At 45.4% G+C, this 18,628-nt stretch overlaps 1 protein-coding gene across 3 annotated transcripts in view; it reads right to left on the bottom strand.

Moving 5' to 3' along the window:
* Positions 1–18,628, bottom strand: part of AFF1 (ALF transcription elongation factor 1) — a 170,510-nt gene that overhangs the window by 130,243 nt on the left and 21,639 nt on the right. Inside the window, exon 1 of one of the 3 annotated variants that reach the window (XM_067557133.1) lies at positions 3,624–4,114. The exons of the other annotated variants lie outside the window; for them this stretch is intronic. Within the exon in view, the coding sequence (XP_067413234.1) occupies positions 3,624–3,640 (17 nt within the window). The 5' untranslated portion in view covers positions 3,641–4,114. Of the gene's footprint in view, positions 1–3,623; positions 4,115–18,628 lie in introns of those variants that run through there. 3 annotated transcript variants of the gene reach the window in all.

Genomic DNA, 18,628 nt, shown 5'->3' with positions numbered 1-18,628 from the left:
ATTTTCTTGGTGTTTGACTTTAAATATTCTCCTGTGAGAACTGCAACTCAATCACTGTAGCACTGTGTTTAAGAGTTTTCTGGAAAGTAACTAACCTTTATGCAAAAAACAGTATTGCCAACTCTCATGATTTTGTCATGAGTCTAATTATTATCTTCCTTAAAGCACCAGCTCCTGGAGTCATGTGATTATTTTAAATCTTCATTCTTAAATGAAAAGGAAGCTTTTAGCCCCCATGGCTGCGGAGAAAGCGTCAAAATGTGACCCCAGTACACCTTAAAGGCTCAAAAAGCAGAAGGCAAATAAAAAGAACACAAAATCTATTGTTTTTATGTAATCTCATGATTTTTAATCCAATCTTATAATTTTTGGTGAGCCTGACTCATGATTTTTTAACATTTGGAGCTAGCAATACTGTAAGTGACTTGAAAGTGTCAGTTTCATTCCTGTTTAAAGTCAGTTTCTAGTCTATTATTTGTAGTATGATAACACCCCTATAAGCTCAGGCAGGTGCAGTACAAACTCACAGGGCCTTGCCATAGTAGGATGTTTCCAAGAGTTAAATGATCTATTCCAGTGGTTCTCAACCAGTGGTACGCGTACCACCAGTGGTACTTCGAAGAAGGCTGGGTGGTACGCGAGCCGTACCGCGCCACCGAATCCGCCGCTGAAAGTCCCCCCCTGCACCCGCCGCGAAACCCCCCCCCCCCCGAAAGTCCCCCCCCCCCCCCCCGAAACCCTGCCGCCAAAAAGGGGCAAACGGCGGCAGGGTTTCGGCGGAGGGCATTGTTCCCCCCATGTAACCCTGCCACCGCAAAACCCCGCCGCTGCCGAAAGTCCCCCCCCCCCCTTTTTTTTCCCCCCGAGTGGTACTCGGGTCAGGTACAGTCAGGTCAAGTACCACTTGACCTGACTGTACCTGACCCGCGTGGTACTCGGGGAAAAAAGGTTGAGAACCGCTGATCTATTCCAAGCCTGGTGAACTGCAAAAAGTAGAGTAGCCTAAATGATAGAAAGTAATCAAGATTTCTTTACAATTGTTTCAATTTTGTATTCAAGAGTTTGTAACGAAGTAAGAATATACATTACAATTTTAAAACCTAAGGAGTGTCCCTTAAGTGATTTGACACAAGATGTCAGAATATGTTAGTATTAGAGATGAGTGGGTCATATTTATTTAATTTTCTTTCTCTATATTGGAATTAAATACAGTGCTCCTGTCAGCTAATTTCTAAATTATTATCTGCAAAAACTAGAGGTTTCAGGTGTCCAGGTAGCCCCTGGAATCATGGTTAGAGTTGCCTGAAACCCTCCAAAATCTGAAATGGCTCCCTTGGTTAATAGATACATTCTAAAATAATATTGACTATGGTTCACTGCCACCTCCTCCACACCAATGAAACAGCAGTTCATGGCCTTGGATTATATAAACTCCCTCTCCTATTTAGAAAATAATCTGTCTTCTGTCTTTAAACACTAGCTAATACAGGAAAGCTTTCAGCAATCATCTCCCTCAAATCTAGTCTGTTACAAAGCTCTCTCTTATCCCAATGCAGCAGCACCAATTCCAGAACTTTTTTTCCCCCTTCCTGGGTTAATACCTATACAACAAAGCACCTTTTCCATGCAGGAGAGCACAAAATGTCTGCACTGAGGAAAAAAATCACTGTTATCCAATATCACTCAAACAGAAATAATATCACAAGTGCAATGCTGTCAAGTAAAATGACATGCCTAACTCCTGCTGCCAAAACACAGACATATCACGTCCAGTCCAAAATCAGGTTCTAACCATGATGCCCCCACACCCACCCAAGCCAAAATCAGGCTCTACCTTTTTTCTCCATGGTGCATTGAGGTTGCCTCCTTATAAACTGTTTTGAAATGGCTTGATATAGCTTTATGGCACAGCACCTGAGAGCTCAGCACATGAGCAAGATTTGAATAAGTCTGACTTGGCAGTGCCTACTTCACTCACCTCGTAGTACCCAGCCCTAAGATAATACCACATTCCCTAGCATTCGCCGCTTAACTGAGTACTAACACAACCCTGTTCCCTCAGCATCGCACATTAACTTCAGAAATCCAATGCCTTTCTTATAGGGCACCAGATGTCCATCATTGGTACCAACACCAATCCTGTCCTTGTTTGGTCAGTCCGTGGGGGACGGGGGTTAGAGACAGATTTATTTCCCATATCATTTCTTGCTACCCAAGAAAATTACAGTGTGACCGCTGGGACTTCAAGCACATTCTTGAACTTGGAATTAAGCCACGCTTCAAGGCCAGCTAGAGGCACTAGGATTTATGCTAGATTCTCTCTCAGCTCATTGGCACATTAAAGAAATGCACTAATAATGCAGACCTGTAAATCATATTGGTCAGTGATCACACAGAGGGAAAAAAAAGTGGAAAGGAAGGCATCCTTATATTAGCAAAGTAATGTACTTTCTGAAGGATAGAACCCCCCTTTAGAGAGAGAGAGAGAGAGAGAGAGAGAGAGATGTTTAGTTAGCAAAATAGTTCATCTACTCATAAAGCACTTATTCACCCATTCCCACCTCCCAAAGCTTCAGTGTTTTACCCACCATGAACTTGACAATTTCATCAGTTCCTGGTCTTAAATTGGGGGCTTAGGAGGGGAAAGAGTACAGTAGTCAGAAATGTTGTCAATACCAAACTTCAGTTTAGATAAATACCACCATTTTTTTCTGAGGGGCAAAGGGAGATGGCTGGTGTGGGACTATTCCACTGTAAGTTTATCACTTAGGTATTTCTAATATGCCCATCACTGCAGTCTAAATACTAGAAGGCAGATAAAAGATACACTGAGTTGTGAGGTTTCCTAATGGAACCATTTCAGCCTGTTAAGAAAAAGGAACACCCAAAACACTGAGCTTGAAAATCTGCTGTAAATAGCAATCATTTTTTCCTAACCACAAAGTGTAAAATGGATGCTTTCCCAAAGTACACACTTGATTCAAAAAAGTGTTTCTAACCAAGTCTGGGAGGTCTGCTTGGGTTTCTTTCAATGGCACGCACTGACAACAACTAGAATTAATTATTCTTTTTCACACTCTCCCCTTCAAAACCCCACAGCACATTCCCAGCCTTTGCCTACTCAGCAGATTCACATACAAAAACCGACTACCATTTTATACTGATAATTTTTCAGTCAAGAAAAGAAACCAAGTGCAACTGTAATACAAATAAAAATCAGTCACCTTTTACAACACCCTAATTATAAGCTACCATAAAACCCCTTTTTGCATTTGGTAGGATGTAGTTTAAGAAGAAAAAGAAGGAAGTGCACAAAGGAGGAGATAATGAATTTAAAAAGAAGGAAGTGATTAACTTGCTGCTTTGATAAGGAGAAGTTTGATAAGGAGTATTAACTCACTGTATTTCATAAAACTTTCCAGTCACAAGTTTATCCTGAAAAGAGAGATACTGCATTTAACCTTAAAAAGCCACATCATGCCGGACTGTCATCCAGATGCATTTAAGCATAATACGATTTTTAAACTGACTAGCAAGCTATAACAGAAGAGGGCACATTTAAATAAGACAACTGGGAGACATTACAAAATTCTACAGTGGTAAAAGTTAATTTAATTCCTTACCTTGATTGGGCAGCCATAGTGAAGTTTATAATGGGAAATGTCTTCGGTCCATGAGCCCCTTTCCCTGAACTGTCCTCCTTATCCAGCAGCTAAAAATGTATTTTCCATTTGCTGATACTTTCTCCCTGTTTCCTGCAAATTTGCCCCCTCTAAAATGTCACTAAACTCCCTACTCCCAAAGACAGTTTCCTGAGCTAAGTCTCTCTAGTTCAGTATTGGATTACACTAATTTTGATAGACATCCGGGCATTCAGGGCCTCCTTTGGCTTGATGCATTCCAAATCTGCAGGGAACTTAACTAGCTCCTGAATTTTCAGCTCCCCAGATTAAGCAATTCCAGTTTAAAAATTTAACACTCCATAAAAGGCTCATCAGCATTACTGAAACACATCAGCATAAGTTGCTGCTATTATTCAGAAAAAAAGCCTTTTTTCCAGCTCTAGTCCCAGATGCCTGAACAGCCCGGACCTACCCCTTTTCAGTAAAGTTTTCATGGTACAATCCACCTCCTTAAATGGACATGTTATTCTGTCAAGGCAAGAAAACTGGAGGATTGGATAAGAAGAGAACAAGCCTGGGTCACTAGCCTATCACGTATGAAATACACGCTTGTTTTCTCTGCCAGAGACTCCACCTGCATGCTCATAAATGGGCCTGTGCCAGAGAGCCCTAACAATGTACAAACACATAACAGCGAAAACACAGGGTTCCCTGCTGCTTGGCATGCTAGATGTAATTAGTAAGTTTCATGCTAAGAGGAGAAAGAGGGCAGAGCAAAGGAATATTTACTAAAGAGCAGGAGGAGAAGGTACTGTATAGCATGAATTTAGTGTGTAATCCTCATTGCCATTTAAGTTTTTTGAAAGCCAGTAACAAAAGAAAGCCTTTCATTGTGAACGTGATATTGTTCACACTGTCAGCTTTTTAAACCAAGAACATAACCAGTCCAGAAATAGAGACATTGTTCATGTAAGCCTATTTAAAAACTCGATACACAAGACCCCACTTAACTTGTGATACTGTGGAAATGGCAGATTCTGCAATATCAGCCTTCCACCACAATTCTGACAGTGGGAGCCCCAGCCTGGAGCAGGAAGCAAAGAGCAGGAGTCTGCCTGGCTGCCCCCCTCCCCTCCCCCACCCCACCCCACCTTGCCCTGCCAGCCCTGGGCCTCTCAGCTGCAGGCTCTCAGCCCTCTGTTCCAGCTGTCAGCCCTGGGCCCCTGCTCTCAGCCCTGGGCAGCCAACAATGGAAAATCACGGACTTTGTTACTGCAAATAATAAGGTCCATTATTACTCTTCCACAATTTTACATGGGTTGTCCTCAATTCAGCTGCAATTTTTTGACAATCTTCTTGCCATTCAAGTAGGACATTATTGATACATAATGTAAGTTGCAGGTGCCCACACATGGGATCCCAGAATAAGAAAAAAATCATTATTTTCTCTTTTATATTAAGAGAAAATGCAGATATTCTTTTGGGCCCCATTGTTGCACACAGCACAATGCAGGATTGTGACCTTGATTTGTATACTCATTCAATAAAAAGTAGCACCAGCCCTTTGCTCTGAGTGCATCTTGACATGTTTTAAAATAATTATAAAAACAGTCTACACCTGTAACTCCCTTCAACCAATAACTAACACACATAATCCACCAGTCAAAAACATATTTAAGATCCTTACCATCTTCCACAACAGAGTGTGTCTACACACACACCCCCTCTAACATCACAAAACTATTTGCTTTGTATTTATATATTTCCAACTTTAAACAATGAGTGCTTCCAAAGACTGAGCAACTACTGAAAAAGTTGTATTTATAAAGCATCTTTGAAAAACAGTGAATTCACCATTTACAACAAAAAAACCTAAATAATTTTGCATATATAGGAGAACAGGACATAATTTGAAATGGATGACTTAAAATATCATAGCAGAAATGCCAGCAATAGCTATTGTAAAAAACACTTAGTTTCCATTCTATCCCATTCTCAGTTGCATATAAAACGTTCAGGCAGAAATAATTTTCCATTTCAAGTCTCTGATCAAAGGTGAGAAAGAATTTTTGGAAAATCTGAGCAAAAAAGAGAGCACAGTTCTTTTTTATTATAATGTGTTCATATGTGGGGAAGAGACAAATTATATAGTTTTTACATTATGTGTAAATAAAGGCCTAAATGTTAAAAAGTGCCCAGTAATTTTTGGGTGCCCAATTTAAAACACTTTAACAAGATCTGTGCTGAACACTGAAAATTGACATACCCAAAATTGTTGTCACTTGCCAAGTTTTGTAACCTTTAAACAAAACAAACTACAGCTAAAACAGCTCTCCTACTGACAAAGCACAGTCCACACTAGCACTTATGCTAGCAAAATTTACATCTTTTCACACTGCTGAGAGACTTAAGTTTTGCTGGCAAAAGTGCTACTGTAGGCAAGGCTTTAGTTTCCCCATCTCTAAAATAGGGATGGATCAGAAAGGCAATGTGCACAATAGGCCACACAATAGGGTAGGAAGTCAGGACCCCCTCATTCTCAACCCTGTGCACATTCTTCTACATTGCCTTATTCAACTTTGAGATTTTCAAAATGCACCCAAGCCTTAGGAGTAAGTAAAATTATTTCAATTAAGTTTTCAATTAAAGTATTTCAATTAATACAATTTAATCAATTAAGTATTTCAATTAAATAAAAAAAATTCCACATCCATCTCCAAGCTTACCCATCACCCTTCCCCCAACAATTCACCCCTCTCCTTCAAGAAAAGATGTGGTGGACAAAAAATTTGGAGTTTGAGAACAGAAGTTGCTTAACCATTTAAAGGAGCTTTTGTTTTTAAATATAACCCAAAAATGCTGAAAATTAAACACCATCATCATTATTTAGAATGCAGTGGTGCCCAAAATATGGTAGACATGCTCTGCTCCAAGTGACACCTGAAATCTCCAACAGAAAAAGACTGGGGTGGAAATCGATCATTTTTAGTTTACTTGTGCATTTGAAAGTTGTGTGTACACATTCAGTTTCATCTCTTTGCATGCATCTTTTGTGCAAATAGGGAAAAAAATTAAAGGAAATGTGACTGACTGGAACAAGCGTAGATTTCAAGTTGGTGGTTTTCATTTAATGATTTAAGCTCTTAAAGTATTAGGCTCTTTTGTATTTTTAGAGCATTTCAGTTCACCTTTAGGAGTCTCATAATATCATTAAATAATAATGAACTGTTCGTATCAGTCAAACTTTACCAACCAGCTGTATTTTTAGTCATTGTAGCATGCAAATCTTTTGTTGAAAATATTAAAAATTGTCTTGGGCTTTTTCTCGCATGCTAAAAAAACCAAATCATTTTACAGTATCCTAGTCGTAAGGTACAGCCCTAAAATAATTATGAAATAGGACTTCTAATAGCAAGCACAGATTTCTGCTAATGCCCACAGAAGTTATACAAACCTCTGTTTTCTGGCTAATTAAAGGCTATAGGGAATACTTTACTGCACTCTTTTGTAGTGCTTTCCATCCAAGGATTACAAAAAGCTTTACTCCTGAATTAAGTCACACTACCTCCTTGGAAGTTAGTGAAGTATCCCCATTTTACAGATGGGTAAACTGAGGTGCAAAGTTGTGAAGCAAATAGTCTAATGTCTGTCACACAGTCATTTTGTGGCAGTGTTGGGATTAGAAAACAAGGTTACTTACTAGTAACTGATGTTCTTCGAGATGTGTTGCTCATGTCCATTCCCCTATAGGTGTGTGCAAGCCTCCGTGCACGGCTACTGGAACTTTTTTCCCCTGAGGAGATCCCGTAGGGCCAGCTCCGGCGCCCCAAGTCCCATGCACATGCCACGGTATATGAGGCGCTGCCAGCCCTATGCCCCTTCAATCCCTTCTTTCTGCCAACTCCAGCGGCAGGGACAGGGGGTGGGTTGTGGAATGGACATGAGCAACTCATCTCGAAGAACATCAGTTACTGGTAAGTAACTTTGTTTTCTTCTTCAAGTGCTTGCTCATGTCCATTCCACTATAGGTGACTAACAAGCAGTACCTTGGAGGTGGGCCGGAGTTAGTGGTGAGCTGCCTGCAGCCCAGCTCTGCTGAAGCCCACTCCTTCCTGCGCCTTGGATAGAGGCGTGGTGGGACGTGAAGGTATGTACCGCCAGCCTGGCAGCTGCTTTACAGATGCCCAGACCTAACACTCCTGCTAGAAAGGCTATAGATGGAGCTTGAACTCTGTTGGGTGAGCTGTGGTGTCCAGAAGCAGCACCTTCACCTGCTCGTGGCTGAACGCGATGCAGGAAATTATTCCCAAGGAAACTGCGCCGGGTGGAGACTGGTGAACCTTTCATCTGGCCGGATGCTACAAGGAAGAGCTGTGTCGCTCTCTGATACATCTAATGTAGAAGCCAGGACCCCACTCGCGTTTTAGTGAGTGCTGCCTTCTCCTCCCCTCCGAACCGTGTGGTTCGGGGAAACCTGGGGAGAATATATGATTGGTTCAGTGAGACTGTGGCAACCACCTTGGGCCAGAAGACCCGGTGCGGTCTCAACTGAACCTTACCTTATGGACTACAGGATGGGGGAGGAGCTCTGAGGTCAGAGCTCTGATCCTGGAGACCTTCCTTGCCAAAGTAAATAGCCCCAGGAAGCCACCTTTCCAGAATGCCAGAGTAGAGGGCATAACGCCGTGGATTTCGGCGGGAGTGGGGGGGTGTATCCATGGGCCGGAAAAGACCAGGTCGAGTTCCCAGGGAGGCAGAGTCACAGGCCTACGGATAGAGCCTTCCACCCCCTTCAGGGACCGAACCGCCATCTGACAGGAGGACCGCAATCCCCCTTCCAGCGGTTGATGGAAGGCTGATATGGCTGCTAGATGGGCCTTCAGGGAGGCCAATCAGTCCCTGGAGCTTTAGCTGCAGCAAGTATTTCCCGGATCGCCTCCCCTGGTGAGAGGCCGGGCAGAGTATCACGGGACTGGCACTTCCACTTAACCCAGCACACGACCTGCGTGGAGGGCTTCCTGCTACCCAGCGGTACTCACTGGGCTTGTTTGAGCAGCTCACTCATCGCCTTTTGGCCACCGATCTATCACTCCCTGAGGTGTTGAGGGTCCAGGTCTGGGCACCACAGGTGACTGTGATCCTGGGAGCTGGGATTGCGCTGGCTCGGGGGCTCCCGAGGCAGGCGATCAAGAAATCCAGCAGCATGCTGAACCCGTGCTGGCGTGGCCCAGCCGGAACAATTGGGATAGCATCTGTTTAGCCCCTCCTCGTTTTGAGCAGGACTATATGCAGGAGGGGAAAGGCGGGAAAGTGAATATGAAGGTGTCTGACCGCTACAGATGAATGGCATTGGCGAGTGCCCCCACCCCTTGGCCATGGAGAGAGCAGCACTGCGGACACCTCGTGCTGCAGTCCGATACAGATGGATTCCCTTAATGGGTGCCACAACCCTTCATGGTGAGGAAGAGTGACCCTTTGACACGGTCCACCTCGCCATTCCTCACCCCCGAGAAGTGATCACTGCCAGGTCCAAAGGACCGATAGGTTCCCTTCATAAGGCTGACGAATGGGCTCCTACCGCCTGTCGATGCAGTACATGGTCGCTATACTGTTTGTCAGCACCTGTACCTCCCTGCCCTCGATAAAGCGGAGGGACATTCTGCAAGCCCTGCGACTGTTTCGCGGGCCTTCACATCGGTGTGCTGATGCCTCTCCTCCCTTGGCCAGACACCTTGTGAGCCGAGGTGAGTGCTGATATGGCCCATTACCCTCTGCTCGAGGCGGCTGCTATCAGGGTAACTGAAGGAGCCTGTTCCATGAACAGAACCGCCCCTAGATATATTTCAAGGAGTCGTTCACCAGTCTCGGGAGGCTAGGGCTTGCTGCTGCTGCTGGGTGTTTTTTGTTGGGGTTTGTTTTTTTTTTTTGGAGTGGGGAGAGAGAGGGAAGAGAGGAGAGGGGATCGTAGCCTCCCAGTGCAGGAGCTGCCTGCTCAGGCTGTATGCATGTGGCCCATCCTGAGTGGCTCTGTCCCACAGCACGGCTGGGCAAGGTGGTCTGATCCAGGAAGCAACCGGTCACGCCGATGCATTCCGTAGGCTGCAGCTGAGTTAACATGAACTTTGTGCATTTACCAGCAGGACCCGCCAGCCACAAGAGACACCTGACCTGCTCACCCTGCTCTGGGCTTGGGACCTGGGCCTGCCTGGACAGATCATGCACCATCAAGTGCACAGCTACCATGCCAGGCCTTCAGTAAACACCGTCGGCCAAGAAGCAGACCGCAGGGTAAGTCATAAGCATTAGAGGAAGTCAACCCCTATGAAGGGAAGGAATGTGGATGTGCATCCCTGACATCCAGGGCGGCATATCGGGTTCCCATTTCCATTACTGGAGCTGGGGGGACATGCGAGACTTGAGCCCCTTGTTCGGTATTTGTGAGATGACATAGGTCTGTCACCATCCTCAAATCCCCCTCCCCCCCCCTTTTTTTTTGTTTCGGGGGACGAGGAAGTACCTCGAGTAGGACCTCTTCCGCCATCACCTGCGGGACCTCACCCGCTGCTCCTGGCTGAGGCGGCCTTGACCTCTTGGATGTGGAATTGCCACTGAGAGGGAGGAAGGGGGAGGTGTCGAGGGGCTGGGGGGAGGAGATGACTGGGGGCCCTAGCTCACCGAACTATCTCAAGGGCCCAGTGGTTTAAAAGCCTTCTGGCTCACCCAAGCCTGAAGGAGGGTACAGGCTAGGGTGCTGCCCTTGCGTTCACCAGCAGAAGGGCCTTTTCCAATTGCCCTATTGCCCAGAGGACCCTTACTGAGGGCCTAAGGAGCCAGTCAGGGCGGATGGTGTCTCCTAAACCCCCTGACTCTGTCCCCTTGCCCGTAGGTCACAAGACGGCCATGGCTGGCACCTCTGCTGCTGCTGTCCCTGGAGACCTGCCTGACACCTGAAGGTCTGTGGCGCGTAGTGGCCCAGGGAACAGAGCATGGACTATGAGTCCCTGAGACCATGCAGCTTTGCCTCTATCCGAACCGAAGAGAAGGCTGACCCATCCACGGAAGAGCCCCTGATGGGCTGCTGGACCTTTTCAGGATAGCCCAGTAGTGCAGCCACTAACCTCTGGGCATGCCGATGGCAGGGGGTATGGCTCTGCCCACCGAACTGGCACCCTCAGCTGCTGCCTAGAGTGCTGCTCTAGCTCCCATGGTACCCTTTTCTGCAATGGCCTACAGGGTCAGCACCTGCTGCCGGGCAGACCCTCAGCAAAGCGGCTCACTGAGTCCCCCGAGGGGCTCAACTTCCACTTGCTGGTAATGCTATTGAATAAAGTTTTCTCCAGACAAGTCTGGCTTGCAGTCACCCTTGTTCTTTGGAGTAGAGCCTGTCTGCCCTGCCCATCCCTGTGGCTGGCGGCAATCACCAACAGGAACCCGGATCGGGGTGGTGAACAGTATTCAAACCCCTTGGCTGGGTGTAATACTTTTCTTGGCTCATTTAGGCATCGGGCTACGGAGGAGGGGGTTTGCCACGAGACCTCACTATGTTGAGCGCCCTTCTGTAGACAAGGAAGGCTACCACCCTGTGGAGTCCCTCAGTAGCATATTAAAGGTTGTCTGACGCCCCTTTTGCTTCTTCGCCTCCATGCAGGCCGCAGCCCCTCATCCCACCAACAGACGGTCCCCACAGAAGTCCCTGCCCATGGGGCCAAGTCGTCGTCCGAGGGTGCATGGTGTCCCTTTCCTTGTACTTGAAGCACTGACTGCATCCCTAAGGGGTTGACGGACTGTGGTCCGGTCCCCCAGGAAACCCCCTAGGCCCCCATACAGCCATTGGGGTGACCATTGCCTCTGAGGCCATCTGCCTGGGCTCTGGCACCTTTCACTGATGGTTGCTCCCCCAGGTACTGCATCCCCAAGGGGACACTAAGGCACCTTTGACAGACCACTGCTGGGGCTACCCAAAAGCCTTTTACTATGCGGTACCGTCGCTCCAGAGAGCAACCCCTCGGCGATGACAACCTCGACTACCAGGTTTGTCGTGGGTGCCACAGCTGGAGCAGGTGTACAGACAACGCTCTGGTGAGCTGGGCTGACCCGAGCATCATCCCTGCATCGAGGACTTTTTGCACTCTGTGAGTCTCGGCGCTGAGTCAAGCTCCAACGACCCACTCTGCCCGGCCCTGGTGCCGGGCAAACTCCTCAGTGTCGAGACTGTCTCCGGCCACTGACTTTGGCGCAGCCTTGGTACGAGGGGGGAAGGGGAGGGGGAACCTCGGTGGCGAGGCTGTCTTTGGCATCCGGGCTTGCCTTGGTTCAGGGGGCGAACTCCTTGGTGCCAAGTTCATCTCTGGCATCAGGGGTTCAGCGCTGCCTCAGCGCAGGGGCGAACTCCTCGGTGCCAAGCCTGTCTCTGGCTACTGCGTTCTGCACTGCCCAGCTAACTCCTCGGTGCCGAGACTGTCTCCGGTGACTGGGATCGGCACTGCGTCCTTGCGGGTGAACTCTTCGTTGCCAGAGCAGTGGGATGGACCTCACCCGGTGCCGGGGGCGGTCAAGACCGGTGTCGGGCAGGCGACTTTGCTGTCCGCCTCGATGCAGGTCGGTCCAGTGACCGTGATCTGGGATGACTTCTAGGGGAGCGATCCTGCTCTACCCTAGGGAACCGGTCTGCAGAAGATCTTCCTCCCCATACTGGGGATCTCCTGAGCCATTCAGGGGGTCCCAACAAGGGCTTCCCCTTAACGCCAGCCCCTTCTCTCTCATGGAGGCATGGGCGGCGGTGGCGTATGCAAGACCAACAAGGGTCTTGATGCCCGTCAGCCACTGAAGTCGACGGTGCCGGTAGTGCACCACCCCGTCTTCGTGGAGTTGAGTCAGGTCAGTACCGACGGTACCTTTGGAATGGACCTCATCCGGTGCCGGGGGTTGAGACCAGTGCTGGGCGGGCGACTTCGCTCTCCGCCTCGATGCAGGTCAGTCCGGCGACCGTGTTCTGGGATGACTTCTTAGGGAGCGTTCCTGCTCTAACCTAGGAAACCGGTCTACAGGAGATCTTCCTCCCCGTACCGAGGATCTCCTGAGACATTCAGGGGATCCCAATAAGGGCTTCCCCGTAACACTAGCCCCTTCTCTCTCGTGGAGACACGGGCGGCAGTAGCGTATGCTACTTGGGCTTATTGCTGCTCTTGCTGCCCTTCAGCCACTGAAGTTGACAGTGCCAGTAGGTGCTCCACCCCGCCTGCTCTGATGGTGCAGGGGAGTATCCACGCTCTATCTTCGCGATGCCAAGTTGGGTCAGTGCAGATGGTGCCCCCTGCACTGGCGACACACTAGATAACGCAGTGAAACGGGATGGCTCAGAGCCGGCTCAGAGGCTCCATGAGCCAGGCTTTCAGGCGGATTTTCAGGGGATCTGAAAGCCTCTCTTCTCATGAAGGGCTTTCCCCCCATGCTTCAAGCAGTGGGGGTCAGTTAGCGGGAAAGTTTTCCTGCCGAAAGTGCGCGGCTTGAAGCCATGAAACCGGAGCATACCTGTTCCCGGTGAAGTCTGAGCTAGACTATCTCTAAGTCTCTAACTACCACTACAAGAGTTATTAATCTAACTAAATAACTAACTAACACAAAAAATCCTGTTTAAAGTTTAAAACACGGGGAATTAAGGGCTTGCAATGCAAGCGCAGGCTGTTCCAGTAACCATCACAGGCGGAAAGAAGGAACTGAGGGGGCATAGGGCAGGCAGTGCCTCATATACTGTGGCATGTGCGTGGACTCCAGGGGGCGCCGGAGTCGGCCCTATGGGATCTGGAAAGGGGAAAAAAGTTCCGGTAGCCATGCACACACCGATAGTGGAATGGACATGAGCAAGCATTCGAAGAAGAACATGATGCTTTCCAAGTCCCTACTTTAACCACAAAACCATCCTTCTCCTCAAGAAAACAGTGGGTAAACATGGCTTCCAAGACAAGTAGGAACAACCCAGCCACCTTTGATTAAAAGCCAGTTCTCTTAATTAAACAGAGGACCAGTGACAGTGAATTATCCAGTACATGTGTGGGTGTATATCATACACTTGATTAAAAAAAAAAATGGTGTTAAGATTTTGAGAGAACTCCACTAACTTACATGACCATCTTCCTTTCCAAATCAGCTCAAGAGAGGCTCAGGGCTGGAAAAACATGGGTGATTCAGATCAGGTTGAAGGAATACGGGCAAAGCCATATAGGGCATTTTTCACAATACCTGACTATTCTGCCTCTAGCTGAAACCAGCTCTATTATTTCCCTTGGTTTAACAAGCACTCACTGTCACTCAAATATATATATTTTTAAAAATTCTAGGCAAATCTGTAGGAGGATAAGAAGCACCTTTCTCCATAGATATGTGGCTTCAGAAAGAATTAAAATATAATTTTCTTCCAATCTTAACTACATGCCTTTTTTGGATATTGATATGCAATACCTAGCATTCTTTGATATCATGGCATTTAAAAATCTGTACAATGAAACATGCTATGTTGATTTGTAGTTATAGATTTGATGGATAGCAACGCTGCATACTATATAAAATGCATAAAAATATAAATTTCTTTTCAACTATTTATTACTTGAATCGGGTATTGTATTTCATAGACGGCCAAAATGTTAATATGACAAACTGACATACTGTGATCAACTTTAAACATTGTTAAATCCTTTTTATCATCTGTTAATTTCAACACTTGTAAGCAATAAATTAAAAAAAAAATTCTACCAGGTTTCTTTTACACTTCACTGAATTCTTTTCCTGGAAAGAAACCATAAATAACAGCCTGACATATTGATGTAATTAGATAAAAGAAAATTATTCGTCTTTATGTTTTCATTCTCCAGGACCCATGAGCACTTTCCCTGTTGGAACCGATTTGCAAAATGGAAACAGAGCAAAGCGGGGAAGAGGCCAGTGGAAATCACTCATCCTAATTCTCCCACCATTTCTTTCCTGGCTGTAAATATCCAATAAGTTACAAACCAGGAATGCAGATTTTCTCTTTTTAAATTATTTATTCTATACTGTTCCTGCACATAAAAGCACACAGTCTGAAAAGTTAAGCAGCATACAAACTTCAGGGGGAGAAGGATGCATATAGGTGAGGCTGGTGAACAGTCACTTCCCATTATAAGACCCTCAAATTCAATGGTTTATAAAACTTGATCAAGCTTTATTTGTGTCCCATGTTTGCTTCAGGCTGATTTTTTTCTAATTTTTCAGCCAAAACAGTTCAGACATTCCTGAGAACAAAGGTAGGGAAAAATATGTTCTATCCACGTTAACAATTCTGGCAGCCTCTTTGTAAAGGTCTAGTGCCCCCATGCTCTGGGGGACTTAAAATCTGACAGGGGGTTGGCCCTTAGTGTCAAAGTGCCTTCCCTATAAAAATCCATCCAAATTTGCACAAGTTATATGCTTCAGAAAAATTGCAATCTGCACATGCTCAGTAGAGTCTTGCCAGCTTTTTAGTAGCTAAATTCTCCAAAGATTCTGTCTGCACTGGGCATGCTTCAGCCCATAACTGAGAAAGATGTTCCCTGCAACTTTGGGCTGCTGTGGACCATGCTTTCAGGCACTGAAACACGAAGCGGGGAGGTTGTCTCTCTTATGCTTTTGGTCCAAGCAGGAGGAATCTGCCCGCTTCAAATGAAGAAGCGACAAGAACAAGACCTGGGGGGGCTGTGAATCAAGAACCTCTTTATGTCAAATGACAAGAGGGAGAGCAGGGGGGCTAATGGAATTTTGTGAGTTTGGTCTGTGCATTCTAGTTCACCGAAGAATGTCATGAGATCTCAAATGAAAGCAGGTGTCACACTGGACATCAGTATCACTGGAGAAATGTACATACAGATACATAAGACACTACATACATACACTGAAAATATGTTCTTAAGAGTCTGTATCAAGCTACTGATCACCAGCAAAGGTGAAAAACAGATTCCCACATGTAAATTGTCTCCTCATCACCAGTCTGAACCGAATGCAAATAAAGAATCCTCAGAACTTCAGACAGAATCTAACAGGAAGAGGAAAACAGCAGGGGACAGAACCTTGTTTGGAGGGCAGAGAAGACACCCAGGCACTCTTCACTGAGGAAGTACTTTTTTCATGAGGCAAAATCACTGTGAAGAGTGCTTTTGTTTCATGGAAAAGGTGTCTCAGTCAGGCTGGTCAAAAAACACTGAAGAGAACTCAGGTGAGATAAAACTTGTTTAGACAGGATGCTAACCTCTTAGTCAAGTTTAGCCTCTATAAAGTGTATTATGATTTTGTTTTATGTGTAACCATTTGTTTACAACATTCTTACTCACTCTCACTTAAATCTCTATTATTATTTGACAATAAACTTATCCTTGTTTTTACTATACATATATAGCTCAGTATTGTGGTGTTAAGCTAAGTGCTGGTCTTGAGTTGAACCTTAAAGCTATTTTTTTTTGTACCTTTGGGCACAGTGGGTCTGGTAATTCTGTGAGTGCCCAGTGGATAAGAGGTTGGACATTGCAAGGAAGGCTCCGAGGACTTGGATGTGTGTCTGAGAGCAAGATCCATGAAGGTCTAGAGGGGACTGCTCGTGTTGCCAGAGGCTGATGGTTTCAGGACGCTAATCCACAACTGGCACAGGCAAGGCTGCCTCACACTAAGGGCAGTTGGTGGTGAGATTCCTCGCAACCCTGGGGAGGGTGTATATTAGAACAAGGACCCTGGCAGGAAGAGAGGGAAATTGGGAGTGGGAGCCATGGACAGACACTGGGAATCAGTGAGTGTGCAGGAGATTGAGAACTAAACAGGAGGAAGGAACGGGGTGGGGGAGAAAACAAATCTGACATGGAGACAGGGTGCAAGGGGAGAACCGGGAAAGTGGCTGCTCAAAGAGACTGGGACAAGGAGCTGTTGGGCAAGGGAAAGGAACTGGATGATGAGCCCAGGCAGGGAGGGAGACTGGGAGCCCTTGGGGACAGAGGATGTAGGTGGGAGGAGGGGGACAGAGAGCCAGACTGGGCAAAGAGTAGGGAGGGGGTTAACTGAGACTGGCAGGGCAAGGAGACTGGGACTGGAAGCAGGGAGGAAAAGGTTGTAGGGGATGCAGCAGAAGAGGTCAAGCTAGGGAAGGAGGATGAATGTGCCCATCAGAGCACATTCCCCTCCAGAGCCTGGAATGGAACTCATGATTTCTGAGTTTTGCCATTTCTCTGCTGTCAGCAAGTATGAATGAAACCCACTACCAGACTCTCTCTTATCCGCCTCCACTGCTGGTTCACATGGAGGATGACAACCTACTATTGCTATCAGTTACTCCAGTAGCTCACGTGAAAGATGTCTATGTCAAAAGATTCCAACTCTACTGATGATCCTTGTTGGTGTCAATATAAAGCCACATGATTTGATTTCTGTTTTTGTTTTCTCCTTTTAAAAACCTAGGAAATTACACCTAAAAAGTTGTTAAAAGAACATTATTCAGTACACAATTCAAACACTCAAAAGTTAGGAAATGCCATAATGAAGGTTGGCTGTGCAACCTTCATTTAGTCTCTTTGCGCATTTGCATTATGATATAGCTTTTAATTACACGATTAAACACTTTTTCCACAGGATGTCTGCCTCATTCAGTGAATGAGATGGACCTGCTATGGGGATGAATCAATGCTGTTTAGGAAAGGAGGCTATTGGTCTGTAGGACACCTGCCTCATTTTTGCCAAAGTTGGAAGGTGTGTAGTGAACAAAGCAGGGAATGGCAGAAAAAGAAAGGACAGTGTCATAGCTAAGGCTGTTGAATGTTGCCCTTGAAAACTGGATTCTATCCCTGCCTCTGCCACAGAATTCCTATGTGATGTCAGGCAAGTCACTTAAAATAAACTTTTCACAGGTAGTCCCTATTTGTGTGTTCCACACTTTCTGGGTGTCTGATCTGATACACTGGGGTCTGATTCGCAGAAGTGCTGGGCGCTTGCAGCTGGAAAAGAAGTCAATAAGATCTGTGCTTTGAACATATAAACTTGTGCACAACGCTAAGTAGTCTGGCAAATCAGGTCTTAGTTGTCTCAAACTGGCATCCAAAATTAGTGGAAACTTTTGACCTTCATCTCTCTGCCTCAGCTCCTCATCTGTAAAATAAGGATAATATCACCCTTTCAACTCACGGGGGTATTGTAAAAATTAATTAAGGTTTGTGAAGTACTCTGATAATATAACAATAAGCAGTACAGAAAAGCCGATAAGACAATTTATAATTCTGTCTTCAGAGCTAGGTTTGAATCACATACAGTAAATAAGAAATGGGGCCACACAGAACAATGAGAACACAAAATATTGAACAGCTGCTCATTAGGTGAACACCATCCACCCTGTGCACTGAATGAGGCAGTGTTCTGTGGAAAAGATATATGCCCATGTATTAAAGACTATCATAATGCATCATAGTGGATACAAATTGATTTTTTTATTTAAATCTGAATTTTATTTAAATTAAGTTTTTCTTTTTAAAAATATACCTGTTCAAATTTAAATCTGAATTTAATACAAAATATTTTAAGCCAAAATGTATTATAATTTAGTTGTAAATGTGAAACATGTTTTTTGATACAAGAAGTTTATGTATCCAAAACATTTAAAGTTCTTTTTGTTTACTAAATATGAATTTTTATATGCTGTTGTATGTTTAATTAAATTCTAGTTACCACCATTCTAATGCAACTTGACTCAAATCATGAGCAAAAAGTTAATTATCTAGTAAATAAGAAATACATCATTCACCATTTCCTAACATATTAAAATATACAATTAAAAATCTGAAACTATTGAACTATATATGCACCTTTCTTTAGAAAATAACTGAAGTACATCTGGAAAAGTAGATTTAAAAATTGGCTTTTCATTAAATTATTATTTAAATTGCTGATTTAAATTGCCTGCAATTAAACCCAACAGGGCCAAAGTAAAGTTGCAGAGGCAACCTTAATACTGGCAATTCCTAACT

Source organism: Emydura macquarii, unplaced genomic scaffold (genome assembly GCF_026122565.2).
Source record: "Emydura macquarii macquarii isolate MOO-44397 ecotype Brisbane River unplaced genomic scaffold, CSIRO-AGI_Emac_v2 contig_1790, whole genome shotgun sequence".
In the NCBI taxonomy this organism is placed as follows: Eukaryota; Metazoa; Chordata; order Testudines; family Chelidae; genus Emydura; species Emydura macquarii.
This window is presented reverse-complemented; position numbering and strand designations above follow the sequence as displayed.